We start from the raw sequence: 14584 nt of genomic DNA, 5'->3' as shown, positions 1-14584 counted from the left end.
ATGATGCTTCTGCTGCTTCTCCTTCTGCTATCTATCGCATTTGCTCCTCGCGAAGCTAAGCTTATGGGAAGCGACAGAAACACATTGGCACCCTGTTATCCGGATCGACCGGCCAGACGATAGGTAGTGGCTGACCATCTAACTGCGATGGGAATGTGATAGCTATCGGTCTGACCACCTCAGGATAATTTAGAGTATCTGTGGCCATGATCACAATTCAACGACAAGGATCGATCGTTTCTAATAATTGTTCGGCTTTCGGACTTTAGAGAGAAGGGAGGGTCTCAATCGACCTGGATTGGCTGTTGATGCTGATCGCAACCGACTGACCCCAATGCCATGGTACCTTACTCTGGCGGCAACAAGGTTCTTGTACAGATTACACTCAGCTAGCTGCATTCTTCGGTAGGAGACTAAAGCTTGATCGCAACTGTTAGCCTGCCTTATGAGACGAACCATAGGGAGCGCTGTGCTTATTTATCCGGCGGTCCTTCTCGGTCACTCTAGACTACCTGGGCTGGTTACTGCCCACTCGTTAGCTACTCTTGTGCGTACTAGGTAGCAATTCTTAGCATACCCTCTAGCGTCGCGAGTGTTACCGCATACAGGTGAGCCTGGTTCTCGGAGAATCGAGCTGCGGCCTCAGATCTTTCGTTCATATGACCGGCTATGCTTCACATTTTTTAGTATCAAGGAATCAGGGAACACTTGGTACATCCTACTGAAAACCATCTAGTGTATATCCGAGCGGCGGTGGATCGATCTAGTAGTACTTTGCATCACCTTACATGGTCCGGATGTTTCTGGTCGCAACACAGAGAGATAGAGCATTGACGCTGCGGGTGATGTGTAAGTGCTATCCATATCCATCTTGTCCGCCGCCATACCCGCCAGTGTCGTAGGGAGAACGTCCAGACTGCAATCGAGTCAGTCAGCAGAGTGACACTAGAAGTTTGTGCATACGGGCCCAAAAGTGCATTACATCGGTTTAGTCCTACAAACTATTGCATTGCAGGGTACGGAGTACATACAGTACATCGGACTGTAACACTAACCACAGCTTGCGGGGACCGAGGGTGATTGGTGGTTTGATTAGTTACTAGGTTCCTTTGAGAATAGGTAACCTGTTTGTAAGTACCTACTAAGGATTTGTTCCTCTTTTCAGATTGTGTTCGCAGTCTCTCGCAATAATCATATATCGTGTGTCCGGTCCGAGCTGAGACATTACATTTGTAGAGACTACTAGTAATACGAAAAGGATGCTTACTATCTCAGAGTCTCGGAATATCAAGCAAGAGAAAATTAAGCACTTGATCGGGTGACACCAATCTAACTCTTTTGAAACGGGGAGTACCGTAATCATAATGGTTCAATATACGTTAATCTATTCTGGATCTTTTTTGGGGGCCCTTTTGTCTTCCTTTGCTTTTTTCTTTATGCTGCTACGGAGTATACGGGAGTAGATTTCGCCATTGTGATTAGTAACTCAGGGTATTTTGCCGCTCCCCTGTTATTCACGAACTGGACCTTTGGGGGTGGATTGGGGCAAGAAGGGAAAAGGAAGGCATCTCCGGTCGTGATTTGGTCCTGCCCATTTTGCCATGTGAGACATCAGCTGCACAGGGCCAGCCCTGTAAATACTAGTCCGCAGTTTAGTATCAGATTCAGGACACTCCTGATTTTACCCCCCCCTCCTCCAAAGAGCCCACCCTGTCGCTTGGCCCGAATAACTTACGAAATCCTGTAGTGGGCCGGGCCAAGAGGAGCCAAGGAAACCGGGCCAGGATGCGACCGACTTTGTTGGCGATACGCTTATCCTGAGTACGACCGTACTAACTTAGACTGTGCTCCGGTTCGGCTGCACTACTCTAAGTAGCCTAAGTGAAAGAGGCATACTTGGCTTCTCAGTATAGTACCCTAAAGGACGGGGCTGTGTGAAGGTCATACATCCCAGGGATGTTTCTTTTTTGTTCGTTCTTGCAAATAAGAACTAACGGACTGACTCCAAGAAAAAGGAATTTCTCCCTGACATAAAATCGTAACTAAAACTGTCATTTTGGAATTGATCAGGCTCAATATATTCCCAGCTAATGAGATACATGATGAATTTGGCAGCCTAGGGGTTAAGAAGAACGGGGGGGGGGGGGGGGGGGGGGGGGTTGATTGTCTATGCGTTCGGCGCGCACTGACAACGTCAAAATGGGCCTATTCATTCTTGTAACTGTACTATTGGTTCCCAATAGATTTTTGTCTCATCACCTGCGACATGACTGATTTCCTATTTCTGATAGGCTGAGGCAACTCACTGAACAAACCACCTTTTCCTCCCCGAGAATGAAGATTGGTAGACCTGATCGAGATGGCTGTGCAAGTTCCTTAAAGAGCACGGTGAACACTAATCATGTACTGTACCAGGTAAGCCTAGTTTAGACCCAGTCGGGAAATTGGTGGGGGAGAAAAGAATAAAGGAAAAATCAAAATTAAAATTGTACCAAAGAGAAAAAAAAAAGGGAAGTTGGATTGTCATATGTAAGCGAATCAATCCTTTTTGGAACTAGAACTAAAGAAAAAGAGTAAGCCCAAGCGACTGCGGACGGCCAAAGCTCGACCTTGCGCCCGCAACTTTATCACCGAAGTGGCCATGTCTACTGGACAATAAGTTCCGGGGGAGGGTTCCAAAAGCCAAAAAGAGCCTAACTGGCGCGTCTCAGGGCTGGTGGAATTTCCCGAGGCGAAAATTACATAGTGTTAGGAAAAGAAGAAAGAAAAAGAGGTACGGAGACCGTACTCATGTACGAGTAAGAAACAGTCGGGGAGTAAAAGTCGCGCCCGCAACGCAAAAGTTTACTTACTCCTCTCCCCACTGATAGGACAGCGGAAGAGGTCGCCTACAGTTTGATAAGTCGCCCAGCAAAAGAGTAGGTAGATCAGGTATTACGTGGCCGATCGCTGTGCATATGACTGATCCTAGAGTAGTTTAAACTGTCGTTTACGTGAGAGTTAAACTTTGCCATCCGAAGTCTCATAGTACCTGCTTGCTATCTGACCATGGTCAGCTATCATTGGGATCCACTATCTTACTGATCAGACAGTTGTGTCAGGCGAACCACCGTTCTGGATAAGATTTGTCAAGCTTTTCATGGGTTTGGGTTTTTCTGCTCATGCCTGGTAAATTCTGGTTGCCAACCGGCGGATAAATCTGCAGCTGAGGGAAAGAACTGTACAGTAACCTTGCACTGAGTTGGGTAGAGTGTGAGTTACCAGACCTGTCAGTCTAGCCGAACCACCGACCCCTGCTTGCTACGGAGACTAGGATGGGGATGGTTTCAGGGAGAGAGAGCCTCGAACAAGTTGGGGGCAAAAACCGGCGACGCGATGGAGCTTGGAGTCAGCCCGGGAGCTCCGTGATGGCGGGTTTGCTAAATTGGATCATCGCAAATCGCTTACTCCGTACTTCTCAGTGAATTCACGCTGTTGTCGTGCGCAAAACCCCCGCTCAGTCTATTTGATCACTCCGATGCGGAGATCTTCTGCTCCCCTGCTGCTATTGAAGGGCTCGTTTAATCGAGGCAGGCCGTGAATAATGATTGATCCAGATCTGGAGATCAGATGGCCAGCAATACGAGTTCAAACCGCCACAGTGGCTGTCGCTTGGGTTGCCGATAGCCGGTAGTCCGAGGGAAATGAACGACCATTTCCTCTGCTCTGAGTCAAGACGGTCAGACATGGATCATATACACCGGCTAGCCCGGCGGGCTAACCCCAAGGGAAAAATGTCGTCAGCTTTGACCAGAAATGGTCACTTTTCTTTCGGGCGGAACCGCTGCGTAACCCGGGGATGATCTAACCCTAAATCATTGGGAATGCACTCTATGTAAGCCCGTTTTTGCTTGAGGATTGAAGGAATGAGCTAGTTGTCAATAATAATATTATGCTCTTTTGCCTTCATGAGATGAGTATGAGTAGGGTGAGTATTGATTCGTCACAAATTCACAATACCGATGATCCATGCCGGCCTTCCTTCTAGGCCACGGGTAAAAGATTCGATGAACAGTGGAGAGCTGAAGCCAGCTACTCAGCTATATCACAATGCATGCAATCATTGCAATGAAAACCCGAACCAGGCAAAGTAAGATCCGGACGACACGGATACATAATCCAGAGTTATACGGAGGTACATAAGTTCATAACACGACTCAAGACTTCGACAGGAACTGAAAAGTCGGCCATGGAACAAAGTGGATTCCCAGCCACAGTGGAGGTCATGAAGGGGAGAGGAAGAGGGGGATGGAGGGGGGGGGGGGAAGGAAAAGGAAAAGGGAAAGTGGGAACCTGGTAGGCAAGACCTTGTCCGTCCCGAGGTCTGCTTTTGATTTTTCTCTAAGCGAGCTTAAGGTTCCTCGTGTTGGATTAAGCTTAAGCTTCAGAAAGTCGCGCACTAATCAATTTCCGGTTGGTTTCAAGCGATCAGAGCGCCACTGGTATCTTACTAGTGTATTACAATATCCTGCCCATGTTTTCTGGGTTTTTTTGTTCGGATTACTTAGAATATTCTCAATTTCTCTGAATCATGAGTTCTGACGGCCAAGACAACTCTGTCCCCCCCTCCCCGAGAGGGTAGCCGAGATTTGGTTCCGCTGTCTCTCATCTAGGTAACATATTATTATGTAGCTGCCATAGCATTAAAAATGGCAAGGCAGCAGACCCATGAGCAAGGAGAATAGTGCCAGGTGCTATGGTATCATCACCCTTGGATGCTTATCGATATCAACCTGCTAAGGAATGGACATCCGGTATGTGGGAATCCTACAGCCCTGTAGGCAGGAGTTTGTACTACCCATCACATATGCAACCGGTTACTCTGGGTGTCGGTCGTGGTATACAGTACATGCAGTCCAAATGCTGACGACGACGACGATGATGATGTTAAAACCACCTTGTATGAGTAACTTACCTCTTGCAAGTAGATTGCCTGTCTGAGTTTAGACTCCACCCGTGAATGAGCCCCCTCTTCTTAGGTTCACTGCTTGACTGCTAGTTATATGATTACCTGTACATAGTAGTGTGTGAAAGTATAACTGTACACACTTATACTTATATTCCCGAGAGAGTTTTGGTGCGACTCAGGAGAGGTTAAATTACCTGGAGCTTAGCTGACCCGACAGTCATGCTCCTAGGCATAGCGCGGTGATAAATTGAAGCGAACGAACTCACCCACCAGCCTCGCTCTCCAGTACCATGGATGAACATTAGGCGAAAAAGAAAAGGTTAAAAACAAGGTTCGCTTTGTTTGTGATAAATCCAGCAACTAAATAATATCAGATGAAATCATTTGCTGCGGCCTCCTCTTAATCTGTACCCACTTTTCTTGGTCGTTGAATCTGGCTGGCTGATCTTTCGCATGGCGCCTAGAAAGAAGAGGTCCAAGCCATCATCCTCTGACCCTGGCTGGGGCTGAAATCACGAATGGATAAGGATTACACTAGTTCATAATTCCGAGAGACCATGAGGCAAAAATAGAGAGGCGGATGTAATCAAAGAAGCAGCGAGGAAGATACTCATAAATCAGGAGGGCTGCTGCTGATAACTATCCAAAACAATAACTATTTATGCAAAACCGATTCAACTTCACTTATACATAGTCCGGTCCATGTACTAGATTACTAATGTGTATTCAGCTGTAGCCGATGCTCATGCGAACACGCAATTAAATCCGACCCAGATTTTCGAGTAATATTATTTCCATCTCATTCAATAAACCAAAACACAACTGCTTAACCCTGTGGGGTTCAAAGTTAGGTTGGTTCCCCACCCTATCTTTGATGCTAATTCTTCACTTGAATATTTTTATTTTATTTTCCATTTCTTTTCCCCCCTCGGATTTTATTTATTTTATTTTATTTTAGTTGAACTTGATTACCATTCGGATTATAATAATCATTTTTCCAGTATCTCTCTGCCTATTCTTTTCTTCTCTCCTACCACCATCTACCCTTCCTACAACTCTCTCATCATCTCCGATTCTACCTGTGACTGCAGCAGCAACGCTCAAACCCGCAATTATTCCCACTGTAAGTAATTGAACTGGTGAACCCGTTCGTTGCATTATGTAGCCTCCTTGTCTCAACATCCTTTGTATAACTCTACGCTTGATTCGGTCCGCTTGACTGCATTCCTTCTTTATTCTCCTATCAGTTGTGCCCATCCCCACTCCCTACTTTCTCTTGCCTTCCTTGCTGCCTTGGTTCCATCTGCATTCCATCCCCCTCTACACTATCCCCTCGACCCCCTCATTCCCATTCTATTATACATAGATAGCAAATTAACCTCGTTTCTTCTTACCATTAGATCCTCGTTCACTTTCTGTGGATGCTGTGGCAAGATCAAAGCCGATACCGCCCGGGCTGCATCAGTTTCCTAATCGGGAAATATCCACTACCGTGATTGATTCTCCAACACACACAAGGCACGGAGCAGAAACCAACTCCCCTCTGTCGTCAGAGGGACCAGCATTGTTTAGCCCCGGCTTCCACTCAACTTTCAATATTCTGTACCCTACGAATCACCCAGCCCTGGCGCTCAAACCAACCGTCATCACGGGGACCTACACAGATCACCGAAGGTGGATGGAGACGTATCACGGCCACGTCCGCACCCCAGCGGACGCCATCATCCTCTTCGAAGCTTGTCGCATTGGCCTTCTCCCCCGAGTACAACGACGACTGTCGGAAAAAGAACGTCAGTTAATCCGCTCGGGGTCAGTTTTTGTCTGGGATGAAAGGGAGGCGGGTATGCGAAGATGGACCGATGGCAAATCCTGGAGTGCGAGCCGGGTCTCTGGCAGTTTCCTAACTTATCGCGAAATGGAAGGCAAGCGAGGAGGAACTGGTGTGGCACAAACGACAATGTCAAGAGGGGGCAAGACCCCAGATAGTGCGCGAGGCAGCGACGACGATCGGGGGGACGGCGTGGACGAAGGACCTGATGGCTATCGATATAAACCCGATGGATTGATGAAACAGTCGTTCAGCATCACCACCTCGACCGGACAGCATCTTCATCTCATCAGCTATTACTCAAGATCGCACCCGTCTGCTGCCAATCTCCAGCAACCTTCAACAGATCCGGCCTTGCGACATGTTCGACCCCAGAAGGGACTCTACCCAGAATCTACGGTCAACGATCAGCAGAATCTTCCTGTCGTGACTCGTGGCCCCATGGCCGGTGCAGCCTACGTACCTCCTCATCCGATGGGACCGTATGCTCGCGCCGCTGCTACGCATGCTCCCCCATACACGACGTCGTACACATGGCCACCAACTCCCCTGGCCACGCCGCCTGTTCCGGTTCATCACTATCCCTCATATCTACCTCCAGTTCCGGCCGGTAGTCATGTCGCATATTCTCATCATCATCATCATCATCATCCTGCGTCCTTACCACCTGGTACTCCTCTACCGCCACCTCCGCAGCCCCCCGGTTTGCAAACGCCCCACGAGCGACCAATTCATGCGGTTGAAGTTGCGATGCCTCCGGCCTTGCCCCCTTCGTCTGTACAGATGCTTGCAAGTCGGTCGCCACGCACACCAGTTGAAGCGCACGAGATGCTGCATCGAAGCCCGTCAGAGCTCGCACACCACGCGGATATTCGACGTGCGTCTCCGCGCACGCAACCACATCCTCTATCACACAGCAACGGCCTTGGCCCGGCTGTGCGGAGCCCCCGGCTTTTGAACCAGCCTCCATCCAACGCCATTCATATCCCTCCCCCGAGTGCGGTGGTCTCCAAGCCTCTCGAGCCTAATAGCTCCGGCATTGCTGTACCCAGCATTGGTTCTCTAATGAACGGCGCACCGTCTGGCGGATTACCCTCAATTACCGCTCCTCCAGTTCCGGCAACAGGGCGAGCGGAGGGGCCCAAGGACATCCCTAGCGAAAAGATCGGATTCGGTGGGGAAGATATGCGGGCTCTCAGACAACTCGATCGAGTTTTCACAGCTTAAGCAGCCAATGGTTGAGATATATCTCTCACGATCATTCATCATCTTCGCAAGCTGTTGTCACTTGGTTGTGTTGTCGCTAGCATCAATCTTCTCACGTCTGCCTTATATCCCTTGTTTCTTGTACATGATTTAGCATTTTGCACCCGGTTGAGCTATTCAGATTGAAATGGTCATGCCCCCCCCAGCCCCACGACATTGTTTCTATTCTCCATTCGGTCTGGTTTATGGTGTTGTTTTCGGTCTTATTTGCACAGAATCGGCGTTGTACAAAGAGGTGCATTACTATACAGTATGGGCGGGATTTATTATATGTCACGGGTGACTTCTTTTCAATCCTGCGTTGAGGTCGAGAATTGCAATGGGATCGGTCAGTCCGGTGACTAGTCACGATGATAACGTTGAATTTATAAGAAACATCTCAAATTCATCTTTGCAAACTCCTGCACCTGACACCCACTGTTCCTGGAGTCATTGTAGTCATTGTAGCACTGCCGCCATTGTTGTCTAAGTGGTCAACCCCACTTGCTAATAATTGGCACAAAACCTGCTGTCTCACCTGGCTCAGCAGACAACTATAGCCCAGGTTCATCTGCACGCCGACTGGGTCCATGCACAACCAGCTTCCAGGTTTGCGCCTGGCCTCATTCAAAACCATAAGCTAATCAAAAGATATATTTCAATATCGAGTGACCTCAATCTTTTCGGCGGTAAGTCCGGGCCTTTTCATTCACGTTGAAACAGGTGCCAACTTACGCCCACTTTCGCCCGATTTCTGCTTCTCAGAATGTAGGTATGTATCAGGATTGAGGATATATGTTTTGAGATGACCCTGATCAATTTGCCCCGGTGGAGCCAGACCAGATAGGAAGGATACTTGGCTGACTCGGGACCTGAGGATGTACATACCTAGTAGTCCTTGAGGTGGATGGCGGGCACATGACTGGATCCCCAATCCAGGCCTCCTCATTTTACGAGTGGTGAAACAAATCTGCCTAGTCTAGTTCTTCCATTCTTTAATCATTCCACGACAATTCCTCTACTAAGTTACCCAGCTGAAATCTGCAACACCACGTCCCCCCGCTTGCTTGTCTTCAGGCTAGTCGTCCCTGAAGATCGCTGAAACGCCCGCCCAGCGCTGACCCACTCGAGCCAATGGCCGCGGAAGGGTTTATTTACAGAGGTTACAGAGGCGGGAGAGACCCGCAATGGATTTGCTGCCAGCTCGGAATATGTTGGTGTGCTGTATGTGGCTGAGCCGCAGAGCCGCGGGCATCGAAACGGTTTGCTGGGATCAATCTCGACCCAGTGTACGGGCAGGTGAGGTTCGCAGAGGGAAACTGTCTTCCGGGTTTCAGAGCAGGTATTTTAGTTAATTGCCGCAGTCACTCTACTCTATCAATCAACATTCCCCGAAGAAGAATAGGTGGTCATCCACAGGCAACGCTCGGTTGACTGCGACGCTGTTGACGAGGCGACTGAGTCGAGGCGCAGCTGGAGCAGACTGCGGGTCGTGGACTGTGAGCTTTCTCCCTGCGTTCACGGGCTATATGCGTTGAATGTCCAAGCCGTGGTACACAGTTTGGAGAAGGGGTCGGGGGCTGAGATGGTCATGCTCTTGACTTTGGTGCAGTCACACGTGGGCGGGGAGGCGAGTCGCGGAGGAGTCATGTTGTCTCTGCCCGCTATCTGCACCTCTGTCAGTCAGTCATCCCAGAAGGGGCGGATATATCACCGGCATCTGCAGCCCTGACTGACTTGGATCAGAGCGTCAACGGCCGGGCAGTTCGTGAAAGCCTGGAAAATTGACTCGATCTTTGCGGATCAGTAACCACACCTCCTGCATGGTCCAAGTGAGACTCGTGTGGAAGGCTTGTGATCGGACACTACGGCATATAACTGATTACATGCCACCTCTTTTGGAAATGGGCGTATTGCGCGTGGAATTGAATTGCAGCAATCACATTGTCGACTTCATTTTATGGCTGTCACCGAACGGTGGTAGGATCACCTACCGCTACCCCCTTCAAATGCGGTCGTGGCGCCGGCAGAACTCAGCTCTTTACCATATTATGTCTGGTAGTCAGTCACACATAGTGAGAGTTAATCACTGGGTTACTGAATGATTCATCCGTGTTGGACAATTATCTTGTGCGGTCAGCCAAAAACTATGTACACTGGTCGACACTATCTAATCACTCATCTCAAATGTGCTGATGACTCTATAGATTATGGTTGCTCTCCTTGCTTTGCCGAACTGGTCCGATTTACCAGTTAGCTACCAGCAAACTTCGAAACTTCAAAACTCGAGATTTCTTCTGTCTCTGGCTGCAGCTTTGAGGCTCGGTATAGAAGGCCCTAACGAGCCCATTGGTCTGCCTCACGTTGACAAAGTGCGATCCGGAATGACCTCCGAAGCGGCCAGGCTTATATCCACCAGCTTTAACAACGACAGATGCTGCAGGCGCAACAGGGCGATATTGCGCCTCTCCTCCTCAGTTAAGGAGCCAGGATCACGACGCGCCACAAGCTCTTCGAAAGATACCGCGAACTCGCTCAGTTGAGCTAGCATGATGTCCTGCTGTGCTGTCGCCCGCTGCACCACGGCTGGTTCCTTTGTGTTGTCGTGCAAAACAGTTTCGCAGGACCCTCGTAAGTGTGATACCTTGCTCATGAGGATGTTGATTCGCTGTCTAGCTTCTAAGAGGCTTACAAATGCGTTGCTACCAAGGCTGCTGGACCCAGTCAGGGAAGTATCCTGGTCTGTTGATTGCTCATGCATCAGGCTGCCATGACTGTTGGTCACAGACGGGTAAGCATTCTGGCCTGTCGATTGCTCAAGCGTCAGGGCATCTGATTGTTCGTATTGTGCTATTTGCACATCGAGCACCATGAAGGCTTGGACCAGGGCAGCCTCGGTCGCAGACCCGTAGCGAAGCTGTGCGGTAGGGAGCGAGCCTTGTCTCGGATGATGCCTCCAGTACCCATCACGCTGCTCCACGAGTTGCACTCCCCTCCGCAGATGCACGCCCGCGCTCTTGTAGCTGCCATGAAGCAGCTCGACGCAGATGAAAGTGATACAGCATATCAAGGCCACCAGCCGGACCTGAGGATCATTCGACGCCAAGCGTCGCCGGAGCATGACCATCGCTTTGCCATACTGCTCGAACGCAAAGCGATGATGCGGATCATGCATACCCTGCTTGCCGGCGCGGCAAAGGCCGCGCATCTCGACATCCTCGTGAAGCGCGCTCAGAGCCACGGCGGCGTGGTAGGCGGCCGGCTCCGCATGGCTGATCTGCAGGACTATCCGCTGCCATACTTCCAAATTGAACCAGTCAGCCATCCTGGGCGCCGTTTGATGGAAGAAAATGCTAAAGCATCGTTGTTCGTCGGTGCTGGTATCCGGTCGGGTAGTGGGGGCGATCTGTACAACGGAATGTGGCCAGATGGTCCTTGCAATTGCTCCGGAGATGCGTGGCAACCGGCTAGCATCGTACTCGCAGTGGCGTCCGGTGGAGGTGCATTGATTGCACGCACCCGGTGTCTCATCACATTTGACATGTCTGGCTCTGCAGATCGGGATGGCTGTGGATCAGTAAAAGCGAGCCGGGGGCGCAGTTTGGTTCCAGTTTGAGGGGTGGTTACAGACCGACAAGTTCGACATCCGTTTCGGGACCTGTGACGAACTTGTCTCTGCCTCTGTCTCTTTGGCTCTGCCATTGAGGAAGGGATTGTAAGGCTGGCTTTGAGGGAAAACTTGACGAACGAAAGTTGAGATGGCGCATTTGGTCACTAACTTAGTAGTAGTACGTAGCCTCAGCTGTAGGAGGGGGGGCGGGGAGAGAGGGAAGGGACGCGGCCCGCTTCCGAGTGGGCGCCGCCGCCTCCGCCTTGACCTGTCCACCTCACCGGGGAAACATCTTCAACGTTTGATTGTGGACTACGATTGGCAATGATGTTGGGAACTCCAAGAGATAGCGGTGCTAATGCCTTGACTTTGTGCTAGGGGCTTTTTTTCAATACGCAATACAATACAAGAGTCCGTGGCTGACTGTAGCCTTCTGTCTGCTAGAAGATTTCTGGCGTATGCCGGTCATTTGGAGTCGACAGGCAGCAGGCTCTACCAGAAATAACGCTTAGCACATGGTGACCACGCTGTACTCTCAATGCCTAGACAAGATGCGCCGGATTATGGGCCTTCCCTCTTGTCCAAAGGCTTTACCTTGAGGCCCTCACTGACACATGGTATTTCGACTCCCATTGGATTGACTTTCAGACTGTCCAGCGTGTATGACAATCAAATGGAGGTTCGTAACATCAAAGGAATGATATATAGCTTTCCAGGTAGTCAGAACGGTTTTCCTTTCTGGTAAGTCCGATATTGTATATAGTCCCGTGGCCCCTCTGGTACTGAATGTCTTCAAGCAGATGTTTCTCAGAACATGGCTTGGATTCCTCTGGCGTGTCAGTAACCGTGCTTGCCCCATATCTCAATGACTTCCCTAAGAAGAAGAAGAAGAAGAAGAAACTGGGTACATGGGCTCATCTAATCTGCAACTAGAGAGAATGAATATCTACCTCAATGACGCGAGAGGCAGAAAATACATTCCCCGCGATCCTTCTCGACTTAAAGCCAGGGACGATGTATGCGATCAGATACGGTCCTGGTGGTCCTTTACTTAGACCCGACAACTTCGTTTTTAGGCAATGTGGAACGAGCAACAATTGGGCCAAGGGCACTATGCTGAAGGGGCCGACTTGGTAGATCAAGTGACTGATGCTATTCGGAAAGAAGCAGAGATATGCGATTGCAATCAAGGTTTCCAGATTGCCAATTTGCTAGATGGCGGGACGAGGCCCGGTATGGGCACGCTTTTGATTTCAAGAATCAAAGAAGAGTTCCTCGATCGAATGATGACCGCATTCTAGATAATGCCCTCTGCTAAAGCTCCGATGCCGTCGCTGGACCTTGCAATGCCATGCTCTTCACGAAACACTGGATTCATGAAGCGGATGAGACTTTCTGCTTCGACAATGGTGTGCGATAGACAATTTCTTCGCTATTGCTGCATCAATATACTTGAATGCGCACTTTAAGAGTCGGTTACCCCACGCACCGTGCCTTCCATTACTTTGTCTCAGCAGTCATATCTGGAGTCTCGGTGTGCCTTCACTTTCCAAGCGAGCTAAACCCGGATATGTGCAAGCTCTTAAGATGGTCCCGTTTGCCCATTTGAGCATCTTGATGGCGGGCTTTGCACCACTCACCAGCCACATGTGCACTCATTCCGCTCAGTCACAGTCTCGGGTCTTACGCAGCAGATTTTTGATTCAAGCAACATGATGGCCTCTTGCGATCTCAACCGGGGCTGATTTTTTGACATGTTTTGCTTGATTGCAAGGGCCTGGGATTATCAAATATAGAAACCAGACCAAACACTGAGCTCTCTAGCCAGTCGGGGACGGATCTCCATGCGAGAGATCGAGGATCAGATGAAGCACATCCAAAGCAGCAACCATAGAGCTCGAATTTTTCCTAAGCAACGTGCAGACAGCCTTCTGCTCCGTCTCGCCGCAGAGTCTCCGGGTGTCAGCGACTTTGCATGGCAACTCTACGGTACTCCAGGAGATACTCAACCGAGTGGGCCATGCCTTTGCTCGACTTTTCCGCGTCAAGGCGGTTTAACATTGGTACCTCGGGGAGGGAATGGAGGATCTGAAGTTCGTCAAGGCCGCAAGCAATCTGCATGACTTGATCGCGGAGTATCGACAGTATCGATATGCCTCTGCTGAGGCTAGTTACTCTGATGGGGCTCGCCCCGACAATGAGGAACTACAGCACCTCAAAAACAAGCGAAAAAATATTGAGTGGTTGTCTGCTGAGTTCAAGGCCTAGCTGTGGTACTTCAAGTCAAAGCATTCTGACCAGAACTAGAAAGTCAGCTTTCCGTGACGTCGTCTCACAATGCCTCAAATCATTGGAAACCATTCCAAGACGAGGATTATTCCGATCATCTACGAATGACTCCAAAACACCATCTCCTCCTCAATCCACTGCAACATCAACCAGATGTTGTATACCACTCACTAACCACCATATGAATCCCCCAAACCAACTCACGTGACCGAACCCAGTCTCTCCCCTCTGCCCCTCCCCTCCGCCTCCCCCTCCTCCCGCGTATCCCGTCGTCCTTAAAAGTACAATCAACTAGCGCCCACCACCACCACCACCACTCCTCCTGTGCGTCCATCAAAATAGGGTAAAGCGGGCGGGTTCAAGGCCTTCTAACCTACTGTACGATAACGGAAAAAGAGGGTAAGTGTAGATTAGTGCAGAGCTTCTTTCCCCAATCCATCTGCATGATTGACCGAAAAGGGGGCGGGGGGTTACTTAGTACTACCGAGTACTTAGTGGTGAGCGTAGCTCGCCGCGGGTTGTATGCATCGCGGCGCAACGCACGTACGCCCGCAAAACGCACGCGAAGTCTTTTTTTTTTTTTTTTGGTGGTCTACTAGAAAGTCGAACCTACCGCCCCCCCAGAAACCAAAAGAGGAATAGACCAACAACCCCAAGGGAAAAG

The 14584-nt window shown here is 49.8% G+C and overlaps 4 protein-coding genes across 4 annotated transcripts; 2 read left to right on the top strand and 2 right to left on the bottom strand.

The window, feature by feature from the left end:
- Positions 1-4782: 4782 nt before the first annotated feature.
- On the top strand, positions 4783-8003 carry BO66DRAFT_404274 (camp independent regulatory protein; the record flags this gene model as incomplete). The annotated part of the gene is made up of 5 exons (XM_025648924.1): positions 4783-4793; positions 5061-5062; positions 5679-5730; positions 5950-6071; positions 6349-8003. 5 exons carry the CDS (start codon positions 4783-4785, stop codon positions 8001-8003), a joined length of 1842 nt encoding a protein of 613 aa, XP_025500740.1.
- A 373-nt stretch (positions 8004-8376) lies between these two features.
- BO66DRAFT_164014 (uncharacterized protein) lies at positions 8377-8747 on the bottom strand. The gene has a single exon (XM_025642248.1). It carries the CDS (start codon positions 8656-8658, stop codon positions 8428-8430), a length of 231 nt encoding a protein of 76 aa, XP_025500739.1. The 5' UTR covers positions 8659-8747; the 3' UTR covers positions 8377-8427.
- Positions 8748-10146: 1399 nt separating this feature from the next.
- BO66DRAFT_430935 (Zn(II)2Cys6 transcription factor) lies at positions 10147-11788 on the bottom strand (the record flags this gene model as incomplete). The annotated part of the gene is made up of 2 exons (XM_025650555.1): positions 10147-11588; positions 11653-11788. The coding sequence occupies 2 exons, from the start codon at positions 11786-11788 to the stop codon at positions 10381-10383; spliced, it is 1344 nt and encodes a 447-aa protein (XP_025500738.1). The 3' UTR covers positions 10147-10380.
- Positions 11789-12169: 381 nt separating this feature from the next.
- On the top strand, positions 12170-12932 carry BO66DRAFT_404272 (uncharacterized protein; the record flags this gene model as incomplete). The annotated part of the gene is made up of 5 exons (XM_025648923.1): positions 12170-12310; positions 12348-12372; positions 12443-12535; positions 12565-12647; positions 12708-12932. The coding sequence occupies 5 exons, from the start codon at positions 12170-12172 to the stop codon at positions 12930-12932; spliced, it is 567 nt and encodes a 188-aa protein (XP_025500737.1).
- Positions 12933-14584: the final 1652 nt, after the last annotated feature.

Source organism: Aspergillus aculeatinus, assembly GCF_003184765.1.
Source record: "Aspergillus aculeatinus CBS 121060 unplaced genomic scaffold BO66scaffold_46, whole genome shotgun sequence".
Classification (NCBI taxonomy): Eukaryota; Fungi; Ascomycota; class Eurotiomycetes; order Eurotiales; family Aspergillaceae; genus Aspergillus; species Aspergillus aculeatinus.
This window is presented reverse-complemented; position numbering and strand designations above follow the sequence as displayed.

Bases quoted from the DNA above. Each gene is read 5' to 3' on its own strand.
- BO66DRAFT_164014 (XM_025642248.1), bottom strand. From the start codon at position 8,658: ATGGTTTTGAATGAGGCCAGGCGCAAACCTGGAAGCTGGTTGTGCATG.